This window comes from Ambystoma mexicanum, chromosome 1p (assembly GCF_040938575.1).
Source record: "Ambystoma mexicanum isolate Mex_15411 chromosome 1p, UKY_AmexF1_1, whole genome shotgun sequence".
NCBI lineage: Eukaryota > Metazoa > Chordata > Amphibia > Caudata > Ambystomatidae > Ambystoma > Ambystoma mexicanum.
In genome coordinates this window covers 834,629,072-834,645,799 of record NC_090921.1, presented here as the reverse complement: position 1 = coordinate 834,645,799, position 16,728 = coordinate 834,629,072, and the positions used below count along the sequence as shown (strand labels likewise).

The window sequence follows — 16,728 nt, the reverse complement described above, 5'->3', positions numbered from 1 at the left end:
GGCTCCTGCATGTCCAGTTGCCCTCACACTGCCTCCGGGCTCCACCAACACTTAAGGGGCAGTATCTGCAACCCTACAGTCCCTTGTCCCTGTACAGTTATGAGCCACTCTCAGGCAGCAATTATTGAGTTACCTGCACTTCTCACCTCCCTCCTCCCTGCACTTGCGCAATCTGAAAGACACAAAGCCTAGTAAGATCGTTGTTTTGACCTCCTTCTGTTCCCCCCCTTGCCTTGTCGCGCCCAGAAACACTTGTGTACAGGCGCGTTATAAATGACTTATATCATATGTAAAATAAATGATCTAGCATGATTCAAACAAGCTCAAATAAGTAAAACCATGATGCAACACCATTGAAAAAGTTCAAACAACCTTTAATCATTCAAAATTACTAATCCAACAGCACTCAAACACAACTCAACAAGTCTAAAAATTGTTCCTAATGCACTGTTGAAGCAAGATTGAAAAGTCTGGAATAATTCTACCAACATCATACAGACAAGCCTATAGCATGTAGCTAGCGTAGCTCGTCCAGAAGTGGTCCAACAAGAATAAATAATGCAAAATACCTAACAGTATTTACCAAACCTTTATTATTTCATATATGCTTTGAAATAAATCGCACATGAATATGTACATGGAAAATGCACATAAAGGTGTAATAAATGTTCCGAAAAATGCACATAACTAATGTTTATATAATCCAAACGTTGTAGAACAGATCCATTAGCTGTTGAAAATTAAGCAGCAGAGCACCGTTCTGGTCCATCTCCTTCCTGATACTGCGCTTGTGAAAAGATACATGCATTTGGAGGTGAAGAGATAGAGAGCGTGAGATTGTTTCATAGAACTCTAGTGTTTCAGTTTCAAAGATGTACAGAGAATCCAAGATGTTGACCTAATGTACATTAGAAAAATGAGATACTCAAATTCCTCTGCAAACTGCAAGGACGATCTGCTTCATAGCGAGCCAGAAAGGAAGCCTGAACGACAAGTGGACAAACAGAAACAACAGGCACATACGTCACCAGAGGGGTTCACGAAGCACAAAGGCAACAACAAAGTGTGACAAAAACTGCCATGGACACTAAAAAACAGACAAGAAGCACCAGAACGCAGAAATACATACACAAAGGCACAAACAGAGAATAACTAAGATAACCAGGGAAACAGTTGCAAATTAAAATAAAACATTGACACCGGTAATGAGTAATCCTTTTTTACTCTATAAAAGCACTGAAAAAATCCACCCATATTTGGAGCCCTATGTCCAGATCTATGTTTCATGGTCATTAACGGTGGCCTAAAAGGCAAAGAAAATAAAACCAATCTCCAAGTGTTGGAAACGTTTTGCATCTGTGTTTGAGTGGTTAAACTGGGTCTGCATGTAAGTGAAATACGCCATTCTTAATCCTTTGGATAATGCAAGTTCAAACAGAACAGATCCGTGCGGGCCAAAAAGTGGCATCTGGACATCTTGGTGAGGTGGTTAGCCTATTTCAAACTTTAGTCTTCGTTGTATCCACATAGCTTTCCAAGATGAATATGGTTTCATCCACCTGATTTTCACTGGCGTCCATCCTAGAAGCAAAGAGAGGGGTCCAAATTGAGTTATGGGCATTGCATCAACTTCTGTAACACAGATTTGCAAACATAGAAAGCCTGTACTATTAACCTATGTAAAGGTTGTCAGTTTCAATTAGGCCTCACGTATTTGTCCTTAGCGAAGAGTACATGTGTGGGCTGGAACAAGGAATTTTGCTGCCCTTGCAAAGGGGCATTGGGGCCCATCTATCACACTTATGCACATTTGCGCGCAGTCTGCTTTTTATATTCCGCAGCCTTGTGCACTCATAATGCAGTAATATTATTTTAACATAGCAAATGGTAATATTTAGGCTAATTTATAGATCACACACATGTGCCTTAAGGCGGGTTATGGGCCCTGAAGACCGAGTTAAAGATTCAAGCGCAGCATGGGTGTATAACAAGGTTTTCAGGGCCCATACCTCCCCGGATGGATCACTGACGTTGTCTATCAAGCTATTATGCCCTGAGTTATAGAGGGTTAAAATAAAAAAATAAGCAGGCAACAGTTTGGGATTTTGTATAGGCATGGGAAAGGCACTTGCCAGGCACAACCGTAGTGGTACTAACTGCCCATTGTTGGTAGCAGGTGCAAAATGGTGTGAGTACTGTGAGAAACTAGGTGTTTCACCCGCTAGTCCCCAGGGATCGATCTCTCTCTCTCTCTCTCTCTCTCTCTCTCTCTCTCAGGTGGCCAGGGCATGGCCATCGCCTCTGGATACAGACCCTGGGGGTGGACCCGTGCAGAAGGATCACCTGGGTGAGGGCTTTTCGGGGAGTGGAACACCCGATGGCGAGACACGGTATCCCCCTCCCGGTAACACCTTTACCCCATCCTACCCGATAGGATATTTAGAAACTCAACCCCCTCACTTTCCCTTCACAAATACTTTCACACGGACAGCCCACTCTGGGAGGAAACAGACTCATACCCGAGCATTGTACCCGACATATCCCACTACTATGGTCAGGCAATTACTAGTAATCACTCACACCTGACTTCCATTAAACTTCCCCACATGGATAAAAGGCAAAGCACAAGAGCACACAATGAGCGAAGCGAAGCACACGAAGGAACAGTACTTTCCCTGACGGCAGCTGAACAAAGGAAGGAAGACGTCAAACGGAGAAGGATATGCAAGGAGGTAGATACCCTTGACCTTTTCAGCGAGAAACCATTACATTCCAGAATCGTTCAGATTAGAAAGCGTAAGGCCAGGAAACCAGAGTGAAGAATCCTGCATTGTGCGTCGAAGATACCCGTGGCACTCCTGCACGGCTGACCGAGTTGGGGAGGAACAGCACCTGCCATAGTACCGTCCTTGGCTCCAACATCCAAGCAGCGCCTGAGAGATCAACACAGGCGGTGAGTTGGGATGACCAATGCAAGACCGGTCTGTGTTGAAGTCAAGGTTGCAAGCAGCAACATTGTATAACGAGAGCAAAAACTAGGTTTTAACGCTTGCGATGAAAGACGCAAGGAAAGCTTAATTGCTCATGAATGTTTGAACATTAAAGGAGAACGATACGATACCAGTGACATAGTGGTCCGGCACCACAAGGGCGCTCAATCGAAGGTCTCTGTAAGGTATCCAGCTAATAGGTGGCAAAAACAAAAGTGGAAGTAGAAGATTGGCAAGAACATTGTGTGATGTGAATCGAAGTAGTCCTGCGACGGTTTAAGCAAAACCTATTGCACATTCAAAAGTCTTCGATATTTGGTATCAAGAAAAAAACATAGAAAGTGAGATTACATGGTCTGAGTCCGAATAAGGAAGACTCATGGTCCAATCCCGAACAAGGGGGACCAAATGTGAATATTGTGCTAAAGGGGTCCCAGCCTGATCAAGGGAAACCAATTGTGAACATTGTGGTAAAAAGGGGCACTAGCCTGAAGGATGGAGACCCATGATGAACACTGAAAGCGAGTACTTGTGAATGTGAAAATCCTGATAAGAAAGGAACATTGGTGCTTGTTTGTTACGACAGGCCCTTTGCAGTAAGACACTGTTACTGGGAAACAGGCTTTGTCAGAAGGCCCCGATACCTATGCTTTGAATTGTATCCTCGTGGCAGAGAAGCCAGAGTGTGTGGGAAGCTCGAACGTGCTGCGTTGCCCCGTGCTGAAAACGTGGGGAAGGGAATCCAACTGCTCAACTATCCTGACATATTTCTTGAACCCTTTTCTTTTTGCACACACTACCGTCCCACACCATTTTGTATTTAAAAGGATTGCAATAGGTGTTTTGGTATAGGCCCTTTTATTTTGACAGAGACTCAACTAGGACTGCCTTATTATTATTTGATGGTCATAGTTTGCTCCTATCCTTAGTTTTAGGTTTAGATAGGCGTTCAACCTACCCATTGAAGTTCAATAAACACCCTTGAACTGTGATCACTTGTGTCTGTCTTCACTGTTTGATACCATGCCTTCCTTACATGTCTGACACCATAGTGGGATGCGAATCAATTGGGACAAATTGTGGGACCCTAAAATACCAGAAGCTTGGTCACAGAGCCTCAGATCCCTCTACTGCCACAAAATAATCCATAGGTTCTGATGTAGCAGCAGAGAAGCTACTATCCCTCCAGGGAAAAGAGGGATGATTCCCACAGACTTAGTCCTACCTAATACCCCCCTGAGGGTTGTTATACAAGACCGGCCCCAAAATCTGACCTAGCCGGGAAGTTTGGTCTGGATGTTCTAGCAGGTGTCATAGATCCCAACTTCAGGGGAGAAAAAGGTTCTCCTACAGAACCATGGTCAAACTCCATTTGAAATACAGCAGGGGCCAAAATTGCACAGGGAATTCTTCAGAATGCTCCATTTCCCCGTTTTGAGGAAGAAAGTGAACCAGAAGAAACAGGAGGTTGCTTGGGCTTTGGAGAGGCTGGTGATCCACCCGTCACTAAGGCAAAGAGGGAAGAAGTACCTACTATCATTGCTGATCTAGTCTTTGCCCAGCGAAATGATCCAGCGTTCGCAGAGGCTTTCTTGCAAGTGATTCCTGAGGGAGAAGTACTAGAAAAGGGGAGCCCCTTTTTCTTCCTGGAACAGGGATTACTATATAGAAAGGAAACCTCCAGAGAAGGCCTACGTAAACTCAATTAGTAATCCCCAAAACCCATTGTAAGATCGTACTAGAGATTGCACATTCTTTTTGACAGGGGCACATTTAGGACAATCTAAAACCCAAGCTCACATCAATGGGAAAAATCTTTTGGCCAGGTATCCATGCTGACAAAGAACTTCACCCAGACATGTGAAATATGCCAGAAAATCAGCACACATTTTCCCTTACCTGTCCCTCTAAACCCCTTACCAATCATAGCCTTTCTCCCAATTGGGATGGATATTATTGGACCATTGGATACCTCTAGACGGGGTCACAAATATGGTCTTGTAATCGTTGATTACGCTACCCGAAGAAATTAATTTCCCTGAAACTGTGGAATTATAAGAAACAGTGAACTTCAAGGGAGAAGTTGCTCCCACCTTGAACTGTGAAGTGAAATATTGTGAGAGGAACGATACACAGGAGAGGAATCAAACCCCTCCAGATTTGTATGGAACATTATTGACCTTCATCCAGAAGTAATGGATACACTTCTAAATTATCAGAGAGAACATAGGGGAATGGAGGAGCCCTTTCTCGGTCAAATTGAAACATTATGTTAAGAACTTTTCAAGAAAGCTACCAATGTATGCATTATATTGAGTTTAAGGGTCAGATTGGGATTTGTGGACACACGAGACTCTTTTGTTTAACATCCTGACATAGACGTTTCTTAGTTGTGTTGAGGCAGGGAAAACCCTCCTAGATTTAGGGACAGATAGGATTTCCCCAACCCTTCTTATTATTTTCTTAGCAATAAAATATCAAAATATTATCCAAAACGACTTTTGCTCTTGATCCCTTAGAACACGCAGAGTGCTCATCAGACCATCCAATTTATGGCGATTTTGCAATACTGCAAAATGCAGTGAAAACGTTTGTTTTAAAAAGAAAAGTGCAAAAACTGCTTTTTTGCCAAAACGACTGTTTAAACATTTTTTTTTAAAGCCATAAGGGCCAGGTTAGGACATCTGAATGGGAGCATCTTATATGTGCCCATTCAGATGGCCTTTTTCATCCCTTCGCGCGAATTAGGGAATTTTTCTGTGCATTTAAAAAAAAAAAAACATCCCAAATTTACAAACAAGATGCGCTTTTAAATGGGCAGAAATTGTAGGTCACCCTATGCGCCTGCTTTGAATAGGCGCACGGGGGTGCCACTGCTTGACAGGGAAAGACCCTATCAACAATTCTTTTTTAAAAATGTATTTTTTTAAGTGTGACAGCAGAGGTATGAACAGCTGCTGTGTCACTTGCACATCACAGTGAAATGCTCTGGGAGCTTGTATAACATTGCCGGGAGAGTGCTTCCGACACAAACGTATTCAAGGCGGCTGGCCAGCACATCATTTGCGCTACAGCTGAGCCCCGTGGAAATGCGCAGGTCATCTTTGAGAATAAGGTGACCTGCTCATTTCCAAATAAGGGTTCTCTAAAAAAAGCATATCCCCTTCTCTATTTTTAGATGCCCCATTTTATGAGTAACTGGGCCACATTCTTTTAAACATTTTAAAAATGTTCACAATATGAGAGGGAAAGGAGAGAGAGAGTGGGAGTGAAGGGTGTGTGTGGAGTGGTAGGCAAGGAAGCAGAGGGAGAGCAGTAGGTCAGAGGGGGGAGCGGTGGGCAAGAGAGCAGAGCGGGAGCGACGGGACAGAATCAGAGGGAGCAGAGGTAGAGAAAGTAGAGAGAGCGTGGGCTCAGCGTGAGCAGTGGACCTAAATGGAGAGAGAGGCAGTTGGCCGGAAAGAGGCAGTGAGCTGCAGATTGGAAGAAAGGATGAGGGAAGAGTGAGATAGAATGGGAGAAAGGGTGTAAGATGCAGAAATAGCACAAAAGCATGGACTGTATACTGCGGGAGGAATTGGGGGCATTACATGTGAGTTGGGAGTATGCTTTGGAATGTGGCAGGGACTGCGGAGTGCAAATTGTGACTAGGCATTGTGCCGGAGCACATGAGTATGGAAATGAAAGAGTAAAGAGTGAGAGGTTTGGGAATGCAAGATACAATGGGGAATTGGTGAGACGTGTGGGGTGTGTTGGTGGGAGAGGCGTGGGGGTGTTTGGGGAATTGGAGAACATAGAAGGGGAATATTTCCAGCATTACAACTGATAATGATCAATACAGTTAATATTAGTCATATATTGAGGACATCGGGTTAGAAATAAACCCTGCCAAATCCGAGAATTTGGTGCTAGAAAACTTAAAAGGAAGGGCCTCTAAAAAAGACAAATTCCGATGGACTTTAGGAGCAGAACAGCTAAGGTAAGTCGATTGTTGCAGGTACTTAGGAACCTAAATCAATTCAAGCATATGTGACGAGCCTATGATAAACAAAACGCTAAGTAAATATAAACAACTGACAGCACAGGCCGCCACAATACAAAGAAGATATGGGAAATTCTCCTACAAGCCTGTCCTAAATTTTTACAAGAGCAAGGTTGTACCTGCACACATTTTTGGTGCTGAAAGCATGTTTGGCTGTTCAAACCAGATGTGGTCTTGGTGTGAAGGCATGTTTTGGAAGCAAATACTTAAGATCCCCCAAAGCTGTCCAACTGCTTGTGTCTTATATGAAGTGAGCATGCCAACCTTAAACGGCAGAATAATGTGGAACATGCTAGCGTTATTCGGCAAAACGATTGATGCTGCGTACCCACAATTCGATTTATTGGCTGAACATGACTCAAAGAGGAATCAACCTATATTGCAAAATTGGAGACAGACCGGCAGAGAGATCCTAAATCATATAGGGTCAGATGAAAAGACACTAACATCCAATGCGAATGCAGTAAAAAAGAAACTACTGGAACTTGATTGGATCGAAACATCTGAGAGGAGAAGGGCCCATAAATGCATGGAAAACACGCCATTTGAAGCAAAGAGCTTCAATAGTATACCACAATATATGGAAGTGTTTCCGTGCAAGTTTCTAAGGAAAAACTATCTGAAATTCTGATTAAACCTATATGAAACAAGAGAAATACAAAGACAAAGAAGGAACCTGCTTGCTGCAGACATCAAATGTCGTTTTTGCCAAAAAGAGCATTAAACATTAAAACATTTGGTACTATTCTGCTCAGAATTAAAAGAGTTAAGAGGAAAATATTTAGGCCAAGAGCTGAGTAACAGTGTGACATACAGCGCCGATGAATGGTGGTCACGTATGCACAGCAGCGCACACAGAAAGCTGACTCTTGCTCTTACATTATTTCTAAAACAGATTGAAAGTAAATTGTTGGAAGCAACCTGACGAATTAACTGAAGGAAACTGCAATTACAATTAATTTCTGCTGTAAAGGACAAAGAACAAGAAACCATAACAAAAAAAATAAGGCATAAGGGAGGGAAAGGGATTGTACATTTAGTATGTTTTAAATAAATAGGCATGCAGATTAAACCAAAGACATAGCCAAAAGAAACACTGTTCTGCCAAGCCAGAGGCATTTGGGACTCTTCCTAGTAAACTGATACAAAAGGTACAAATAATGACACCCTGGCTCTCTAGTACACTTGCACACTGCCTCTTTCCTGCAATGTGCCAATCTTACACCATCCATACAATAGAAAATGTGCTGCAAAAAATGCTGCAATAAATAAAGGTTTGTGCCACAAAATATGCCATTTCATGCTGCAAAATGTGCCATTTCATGCTGCAATATCCTGGAGGGTCTGGCTTATGCATCGGGTGGCTGAAGGCAGTCCTGGTAAGAAATGTTTATTACACCAGTAGCAAGTTTACAACTCCTCCAATTAAGTCTTTGGGGGTCATTACGACCCTGGCGTTAAGGGTTTAACGGCGCCGTAAAAGGTGTCGGCGCCGTTAAACCCTTAACGCCTGATTACGAGGTCCCTTTGCGGGACCCGACCTTAACGACTGGGTTTACCAGCCGTTAAAGTAGGGTGCCGCAAAGGGACCTTGGTGCTAAGTACGGTGCCGCAATTTGCTAATTCCCCATTCCCATTGAGCCTTATGGGGCAAAAATGGGAATGGGGAAGGGCCCATGGTGAATGGGGAATTACCGCCCCGCCAACCTTGGAATGAGGCGGTAATTCCGCCATTCACCATGGCGGACCCCGGCATGGACCATGGTGCCAATAGCACCATGGTTTAGCGCCAGGGTCGTAATGAGGCCCCTTCACTTTCAGAAGACTGTTTTGAGCAAACACTGGCAGGCACTCTGAATGCAAAGCCTGATGGTAAGGCTTGATTAAAGCGAGTTCAAAGAGTTCCCATGAGGAGGTGTTTTGGACGGTGTGACAAAGTCCTCACTTCTTTCCCTCCAGTATCTGCATCTGAGGTGGCCAGGGAAAGGGCATTGCTTTTGGATCCCGACCGTGGGGGTGGATATGCGGGGGAGGATCACCTGGGTGGAGACTTGGGGAGAGGACGTCCTTAGGTGAGACATGGTATCCTCCATTTCCCAAGCGGGAAGCAAAGGTACAGGACACTGGAGGTCGGTGGCAAGCCGCAAGATGGAGGCCAGCGGGACTGAGGGAAACTGTTGTGCGAGTCCTGTGTTGCAGAAGAAATACTTCTGGGTGTGCGTGAGCCATGGAAGACCGCTGGGAGATGACGCGAGGAACAGGCACGGGGAGAAAGAAACCTGTGGTGGCGCAAATCTTGCATGAAGCCGTAAGTCCAACTAGTGAGTGCAACCAGAAGGGGGAACACCGATCAGGCGGTCATAGAAATAAAGCTATGGACATTGATATAAATGTAAAGCACGCATTGGTATGTGAAATGAAAGTGAGTTAAAGCAGATATAAGGGATTTTGCATACCGAACGAAATGAAAGCAAGTTGGAAACACTCTTGCATCTTGAGAGGAGTGAAAGATTGTGAATCTTACTGAAAAGAAGCTTTTGAACTGTATTGAAATGATGAACTGCCTTAACTGGAACAAGTGCTATCAAAGCCAAGAGAGCATAAAGAGTTGTATCCATGATATGAGTAGCCCAGCATTGGTCAAAGCCAAGAAGGCGCAACAAACTGTATGTTATAAGAAAACAAGCATTAACAAGAGCTAAGAGAACATAACAAAGGGTAACAAGTGCATGGTTGTCAGCCAAGCCATGATAAAATGTCAAGCGAGTGTGACACATGTGACTGAAGCTAAGGAGAAGCAGTGGATTGGTGTTAATGGAAAAGCAGTCAAGAGGGATACCCGTTATGTGACCTGTAATGGGTGGACTGTGTGGTCTGATAACTGGTCTAGTCGGGTGCCCCTTGAATGAAAGCGCCATTGAAAACACCTATAAAGAAGCTTGTGTGGTGCAAAGACCTTTAGTGATTTTGAAGTCAAGTGTTGTTTTGTTTTAAAGCTGGAAGATTTGAATTCCTGTGTGGAAAGAAACCCCCTGTGTTGTTTTGTTTGACAGCTGGAAGATTTAAACTCTTGGGGAAGGGATCCCCTGTGCTTGATGATCTACTTTGAACTTGTGGAAGGGGACCGGATTACAAGCCAAGAGCGAGAAGAAGCTCTGAACTTTATTTTGAACGCTATTCATTTTGATGCTGACATCCCTACACATTGTATGCAGTTAGTTGTGAGGGCAAGTGTGGGTTTGGACACAGACAGATGTTTTACTTTGACTTCCTGATGCAGACTATCCATAGTTTTCTTTAGGTAGAGGAATCCCACCTTATCATAGGGCAAGTTAGGCATTATTCCACCCTACCCTTTTGAGTTAATAAAACTTTGTTGAAATAACTTGAACCTCTTGTCTGTGTCTGACTCATGATGCCTTCATAGCGGGCAGAGGCACGAATGGGTGGGAATGGCCATAGGGCTTAACATGGCCATGAGCAGGCAATGGGTGGGCACATAACCAAACAACACCTACGGACTGTGTCCCTCCTCGTATGTCATTCCTCCTCATCCGTAATCCAATGCAATAGTTTCAGATTATAGGTGTAGCAAGCAACACCTAATAGCCCAAACTCAAAAAGGCAATCGGTCTGTAGTGGTTCCTGGGAACTCTACAGTTGCCAGCAACCACGTACAATGTGATGAGTGAGGGGAGAGGCTCAAATCCCAGCCCTGCAGCGTCTGGTGGCGTGGCCCAGCAAGGCAAGTGAGTGGCAGGTGTGGCCGGTAAAGCTGGAGAAGCTGGGCAGTTTGTGTACAAGGCCCCCTTCCACGACAGATTATGGTAAGTAGGAAGTGGGGGTGCCAGGGGATTCAGAGTGCCCGAGCTAGATCTGCCAGGTGCAACCCAGGCAATGTTGGGAGCGGCCAGTACACTCAGCACTGGGCTCCCGTGATGAATTAGCACAGCGCCAAGAGCCCTGCAGTGCTGGCAGCATGGCTTTCTGCGCAGCACTTCGTCTCACCATGGGAGTTCCACACCGACAGCTGTGTCACAGCTCTGGCCACAGGGCTCTCTGTGCGGCACTCCCTCTCATCACATGGACAGCAACACTGGGGGAATTTCCAAACCATACCGGCTTGTATTGCCCAGAAACTGGCCAATGGGGGAGTGCCAAGTTACTACCCGGAGACACATTTATTCATTTGAATATCACTTCTCTGTTGGCATTTATAGATTTAATAAAAAGAATATGGTAAAAATATGAATTCCAACATTTAAATAGGTGCCCAACTTAAACTTTGCATTAAAGTTATATTTACATGTGGAGTGTCAAACCAGGAAATTGGTAATTATTTGACCAAACATAAGCCTGAGAAGGAGGGTTGTAAAAAGGAGGGTCACATAGCTCTCCAGCGACCCTAATTTGGGACGGGAACCAGGCATTGAATACTTACGTCAAAGGGGGAAAAACATCAAAGACCTTTTAAACTAAATATAATTCATGTCTGGTTCTGACATGGTGGACACTGGGATCACACAACTATACAGCCACAGATTTTGGATGTCATATTAATGAGCGTCAGCTTGGTGAAGGGTGTAGTAGCTGTGTGGCCTGGGTGTCTCCACACCAACAATGTAGGACCCTGCCCAAGACAGTGGTTCTTTGTTTCCCGCCTCCCCAGAGGATGGCTGACACCTTATTCCAGGGCACAGGAACCTTCCCCGGAGGTTCCCTGGAAACTGGTGTTTCAAAAACAGTCCCGATATAACAAAGAGACTCGCACCAGGGTGTGGATTACTGGAGTCCTTTTGAAATGGGAAGACATGGAAAGAGGGTGGAGTTAAAGTATGAAGAGGATAGGTTTAGGCTAAAAGTGGGGTTACACCATATTGGACTCTGCTAAAGTCTCCTACACTTTTTGCACGCCCTTGCTGTAGACAAAGCACTCTGGCCATGACATCAGACAGCTAAGGACACTTGTTACAGCAGCCTGGACTGGACCCATGACAACAGGCTTGCTTTGGACCAATAGCCTGCAGCATTTTGTCTTCATAGGCTTGCGGCATACTTTTAGTTGATTTACTGTTGGACTTTAAGACCTGAAGGATTCACCTGCTGCCCTGTTGCTCTGTTGGGGATACAGTCTATTCCAAATTTCTCTATCATTGTGGTGAAGACAGACGTTTTAAAGGTTTCTCCCTACCTACCTCAGGGGTACATTTGGAGTGAAACTGCTGTGGACCAAGGCCTCGCAACTGTTGTGCACTGGAAATAGGATTCTGCTCACTGGAGGTCAAGGGCCCCCAGTAGCCACCAGACAATCTTCTTGGAGTGAAAGTGCAGAAACAAAGGTCTTTCAACTCAGAAGATCAGATGCAGTTTAGAACCCGGTTTACTGCTTCTAGACCTCTGTGAGCCAGCTTGACCACGCTCTGCGGAATTTGCGCCGCTACAGGATCTGTGGGGCTACATTTGGCACCCTCCAAACTTTGAAACGCTTACCTGCTTCTTCAAGCTGTCTTGAATCTGACTAGACCAAGTAAATCTACTTGACCCGCTGGAAGCTATCGATTTGCCCATCTCGAATGCCGATTCGACCAAACGGAGAAATCATCTCAACCCGACTACAGTGCAGACTTGACCTGCTGGGTGCCATTGACTCTACCCATCACAAGCACTGACTTGATACACAGAGAGCTGTCCTGAAGCAGACTCCACAGTATCACCACTGGAACATTGCAACTGTACTGTCTCGACGCCAGCAAGACTGCAGAAAGGCGCCAAGAAGCCCAGCACAATACTACTGAGCACCCAAGACAAGATATAAAGTTATCTGTAGTGTCCCCTTGGCCTGCCGTAAAAGGCCAAGTAACTTATAAGCTCCCACACTTTGCCTTTTCTAGGCATTTTCAAGTACTTTTCACATGTGCGGCCCAATCAATTTCATGCACCCGTCTTCATCCAGAGCGCCCTCTTTGCTCTCGCCATCCTCTGTGTTTCCGTTACAAGGGTGCGCTTTTAGTGTTTTTAATTGGCTGTGCGCACTTGTAGTTTTAATTAAAGTTCCCTATTTTCTAGAACCTTGGTTGGATGTTATTTTGTTTTGGTACTATTGTTTGTGTTGCAACTGTATCAGCTCACACCCCTCCTTGAACAGTATAGCCTACTCTCAACCCACGTTGCCAAAAGAGATGAATGTGGTATACCTGTCGGGCTGTGTCTGTTTCAACTTTATGATTAAGATCACTCCTGGTTTAGTAGTAGTGCGAGTCTGAATAGCTGTTTTAGACACTATTCACACTTATACTCTTGCAGAGCAGTAGTTAATTAGTCACAGACTCTCAAATTGAGGGACAGGCAAGCATACAAAACTCAACGGCGTGGCCGTTCAAATTATTCTTTGCGTGCAATTTGATTTAATGGAAAGGACCTCACCAATATACGTGAGTGCTATTGAGCCATTTAAATAAATTCAGGTAGCCGTCAATCTTGAACCTAATGGGGCATGGCCTAGTCAGGTGATCAGTGCTTCTTTCCTGTTGTTGCCAGCCTAAGAGGAAGGTGAAATTTGAGAAGAGTGCCTAAAGGACTTGAGTGGCCATTAGAAAGTTCAGGAAAGTTACTCTTAGGTCCGGAGACAAGACACAGCCATGAGTATATTCAAGAGCTGTTCCGGCAGTGATATTGTACCATCACCATCTCTCAACCTGTATTGTAACCAAGGCAGTGAAATAGGATGTTGCTGCTGGGTGATGTAACTGATGTTTGTGGGAATTAAGTAGAGTGATGCAGGTTTTCCTGGGTGGGGGAGCATACTGAAGTCTATGGAAGACCAGGGACTTGTTGGGAGGGTAAAAATAGTGTGCTCGGCTGGTAACATACTGCAGAGGAGAGGTTGGAGATAGTTATTACACCAGCACCTGTGTTTTCTTCCTCTATGCCTTGGTGCCATGAAAAGGTGCTCAAGCAAGCAGAGCAGCATTGCAGTCTGCGTTCTCCGCTTCGACTAGCCCTCACCAGTGGAGGAGTGCAGTAGGCAAAATCCACCCACAACCTCATGCAATTCCAGTTTAGTTTAAAAAGGCAAAGGAGTTAAGACGCACAAAAGCTAGCTGGGTGGAAGGAGAGGAGGAACAAGGTGATGGTATGAAAGGGGAATGCTGGTACGCAAAAGGGGTGGACTAGTACATGTATTAAAGTTTGGAGGCCACCACGGTTGGATCATCAAACTTAAGTCCAGACACTGATTGCACAGGGCATGAATGTTCTAAGCGTTAAAGATTATTCTACTTATTCTAGCATTTCTGTAGTATCACTCAGTCTCTACACCGGCAAACATACCTGTAGCTATTTGCTTCTCTTTCCGTCATCCATTAGAATGGGTGAATGTATTTGATACGCTTTGCTTGATGATGTTAATGTTTTTCAAATATTGAATGCACTCATTAATATTCACTTATATTTCACGACCTGATGATAACTAAAGAAAGAGCTCCCAAATTGCTTGCTGTTTTTGTCCAGTTACCTGTATTTTCATTTCACTAACCCGGTTTAATCTATCAAGTTTGTCCTGTCGATTGTAAACCAGTGAATTCATGGGTAGGGCCGGAAATGCAGGTCTGGCCCGACAACTCACTATCACAGACATATATCAAATATAAAAAGCTGTGACCAATACACTGCCCCCCATTGATTTTATAAGAAGCAGCCAGCAGCAATGGGACCGTCCCCCCACCATCTCTACAACACCCTGCAAACACATTAATTTATATTGCTGTTTGAATGACTATTACGGTTTGTGGTCACTCTTTGTTCCCAAAATGCCCTTTGATTTTATTTGGAGCACCAAGCAGCAATGGTGCTACCCCCAGGCATTTTGTGTACACCCTTGGGGCCAACTTTAGGCCGAAAGGTAAGGCCTTGAACTGGTAGTGCTGGCCTTGTACCATGATTCATAGGAACTTCAGATGTTTTCTGTGGATGGGGACATGAAAGTATGCATCCTCTAGGTCCAACAACGTCAAGAAATCCCCTTCCTCCAATTGGCTGAGCACGTCCTGCAACGTGACCATCCTGAATATTTGGGATTACAAATACTTGTTTAGATGGGACAGGTCCAGGATGGGTCTCCAACCCACTGTCTTCAGCCTGACCAGAAAGTATCTGGAATAGACTCCGGAGCCCCGGAGCAGTTGGGAAACTAGCTTGATCGCCCCTTTCAGTAACATGGCTCACATTTCTTAAAGGAGCTGAGGGATGTGCTGCTCCTGGCAGGGAACTGGTGGAATACAAGGGCACCTGCTTTGTAACTCCAAGTTGTGTCTCTGGGCGAGAGCATCCAGCACCCATCTGTCGGTGGTGATCATCTTCCACTCGCTGACTAACCTCGTCACCCGGCCTCCCACCGGGGCGTACGGGTGGGGGCCTGACGTTTTGACCAGTTCAGGCTTACTTGGGCACCGGCGTCCTGCCCTGTGGGCGACGGTGACGCTTACCTCTGCTACTATAGGCCTGGATGCGACCCCTGTAGTCTTCCTACATGGAGGATCGTGGAGGTTGCCTGTATGATTGGAGTATCCCTTGGATGATCTGCTAGACTTTCCCCTGGAGGAGCGAAAAGATGATGGGCGATGCTCCTGCAGAGTGCCAAGGGAACGTGCCATCTCCATGTCCGTCTTTATGGCTTGAAGGGATTCGTTGACCACCTTCCCGAACAGATTTTCGCCACCAAAAGGCATGTCTAGCACCTTCGCATGAACGTCCTGGGGAATGGTTGTGGCCTTCAACCATCCCCGCAAACTCTGTTTCCCATCTGTCGGAAGCCTGTGCCAGCGATGTCCACTGCCACCGTAATGGCATAGTCCGACACCACCTCCCTTTCGTGAAAAAGGGCGAGCGCCTCGGTTGTCGTCAGGGAGGAATTCCAGGATAGGGCCCAGCTTGTACCAAAGCTCTCAGCTGTATCGGGACACGATAGCCAGAGCATTAGCCGCCTTGATCGTGGATGCTGCTGTGTAGATGATTCTTATCCCCATTTTGTCCAACTTCTTCCCCTCGTTGTCCGGGGGGGGTACTGACAATACGGAAGCTGGGTTGGCCGAACGTTTCTTTGTAGTGGCCAACACTACTGAATCCGGCGATGGTTGTGATCTCAAGCACTTCGGTGCGGAGTCCGGCACCCAGTATTTCTTTTCCAACATGTCTTGTTTGGTTGGAGTCATGCATGGGTTTTTCATGAGGGCAAGGCCTTCCTCCCAAATGTCGTCCACCATGATCATCTTCCTCTTGGACGCCTGTCGTGGATATAGGAAGCCCTCTGTTTTTTCAGGCACCAGCTGGAACAGCTCGGAGGCTCTGGAGATCATTGAGTGGAATGATCCCACCTCGTCACTAGGGTGTGCAGAGAGTAGATAGGATGTTCATGGATATGTCCCTCGGCTGTGGAGGGAAGGATGAAGTGCTAGGCCCTGCGCCGCTGTCGTCGTCCTGGACTGAATGGACGGACGCTTGATCGTCGTCGTCCGTGGATGAGATGTCAATTGGAGAGCTGCTTTGAGGCCTCCTTACCCCCTGCCTCCTTTTTCCTACTGAGGGCCCTGTGCTGGAGCAGGTCCTCCTCCTTCCCTGGGGTGCCCGCGGCCTTTGCCGCTGCCTCAGCATCGTGCCGCGCCAGGGACACACTCTGCGCTGTAGGCACCACCCTTGTCG

The 16,728-nt window shown here is 45.6% G+C and overlaps 1 protein-coding gene across 7 annotated transcripts in view; it reads right to left on the bottom strand.

Annotated features, from left to right (window-relative positions):
- Nucleotides 1-357: 357 nt before the first annotated feature.
- Nucleotides 358-16,728, bottom strand: part of POLR3C (RNA polymerase III subunit C) — a 685,095-nt gene continuing 668,724 nt past the window's right edge. For all 7 annotated transcript variants that reach the window (XM_069652779.1, XM_069652773.1, XM_069652781.1 and 4 more), the window contains one exon: nt 358-1,581. In XM_069652779.1, coding sequence (XP_069508880.1) covers nt 1,500-1,581 — 82 coding nt within the window. In that variant the 3' untranslated portion in view covers nt 358-1,499. The remainder of the gene's footprint in view (nt 1,582-16,728) is intronic.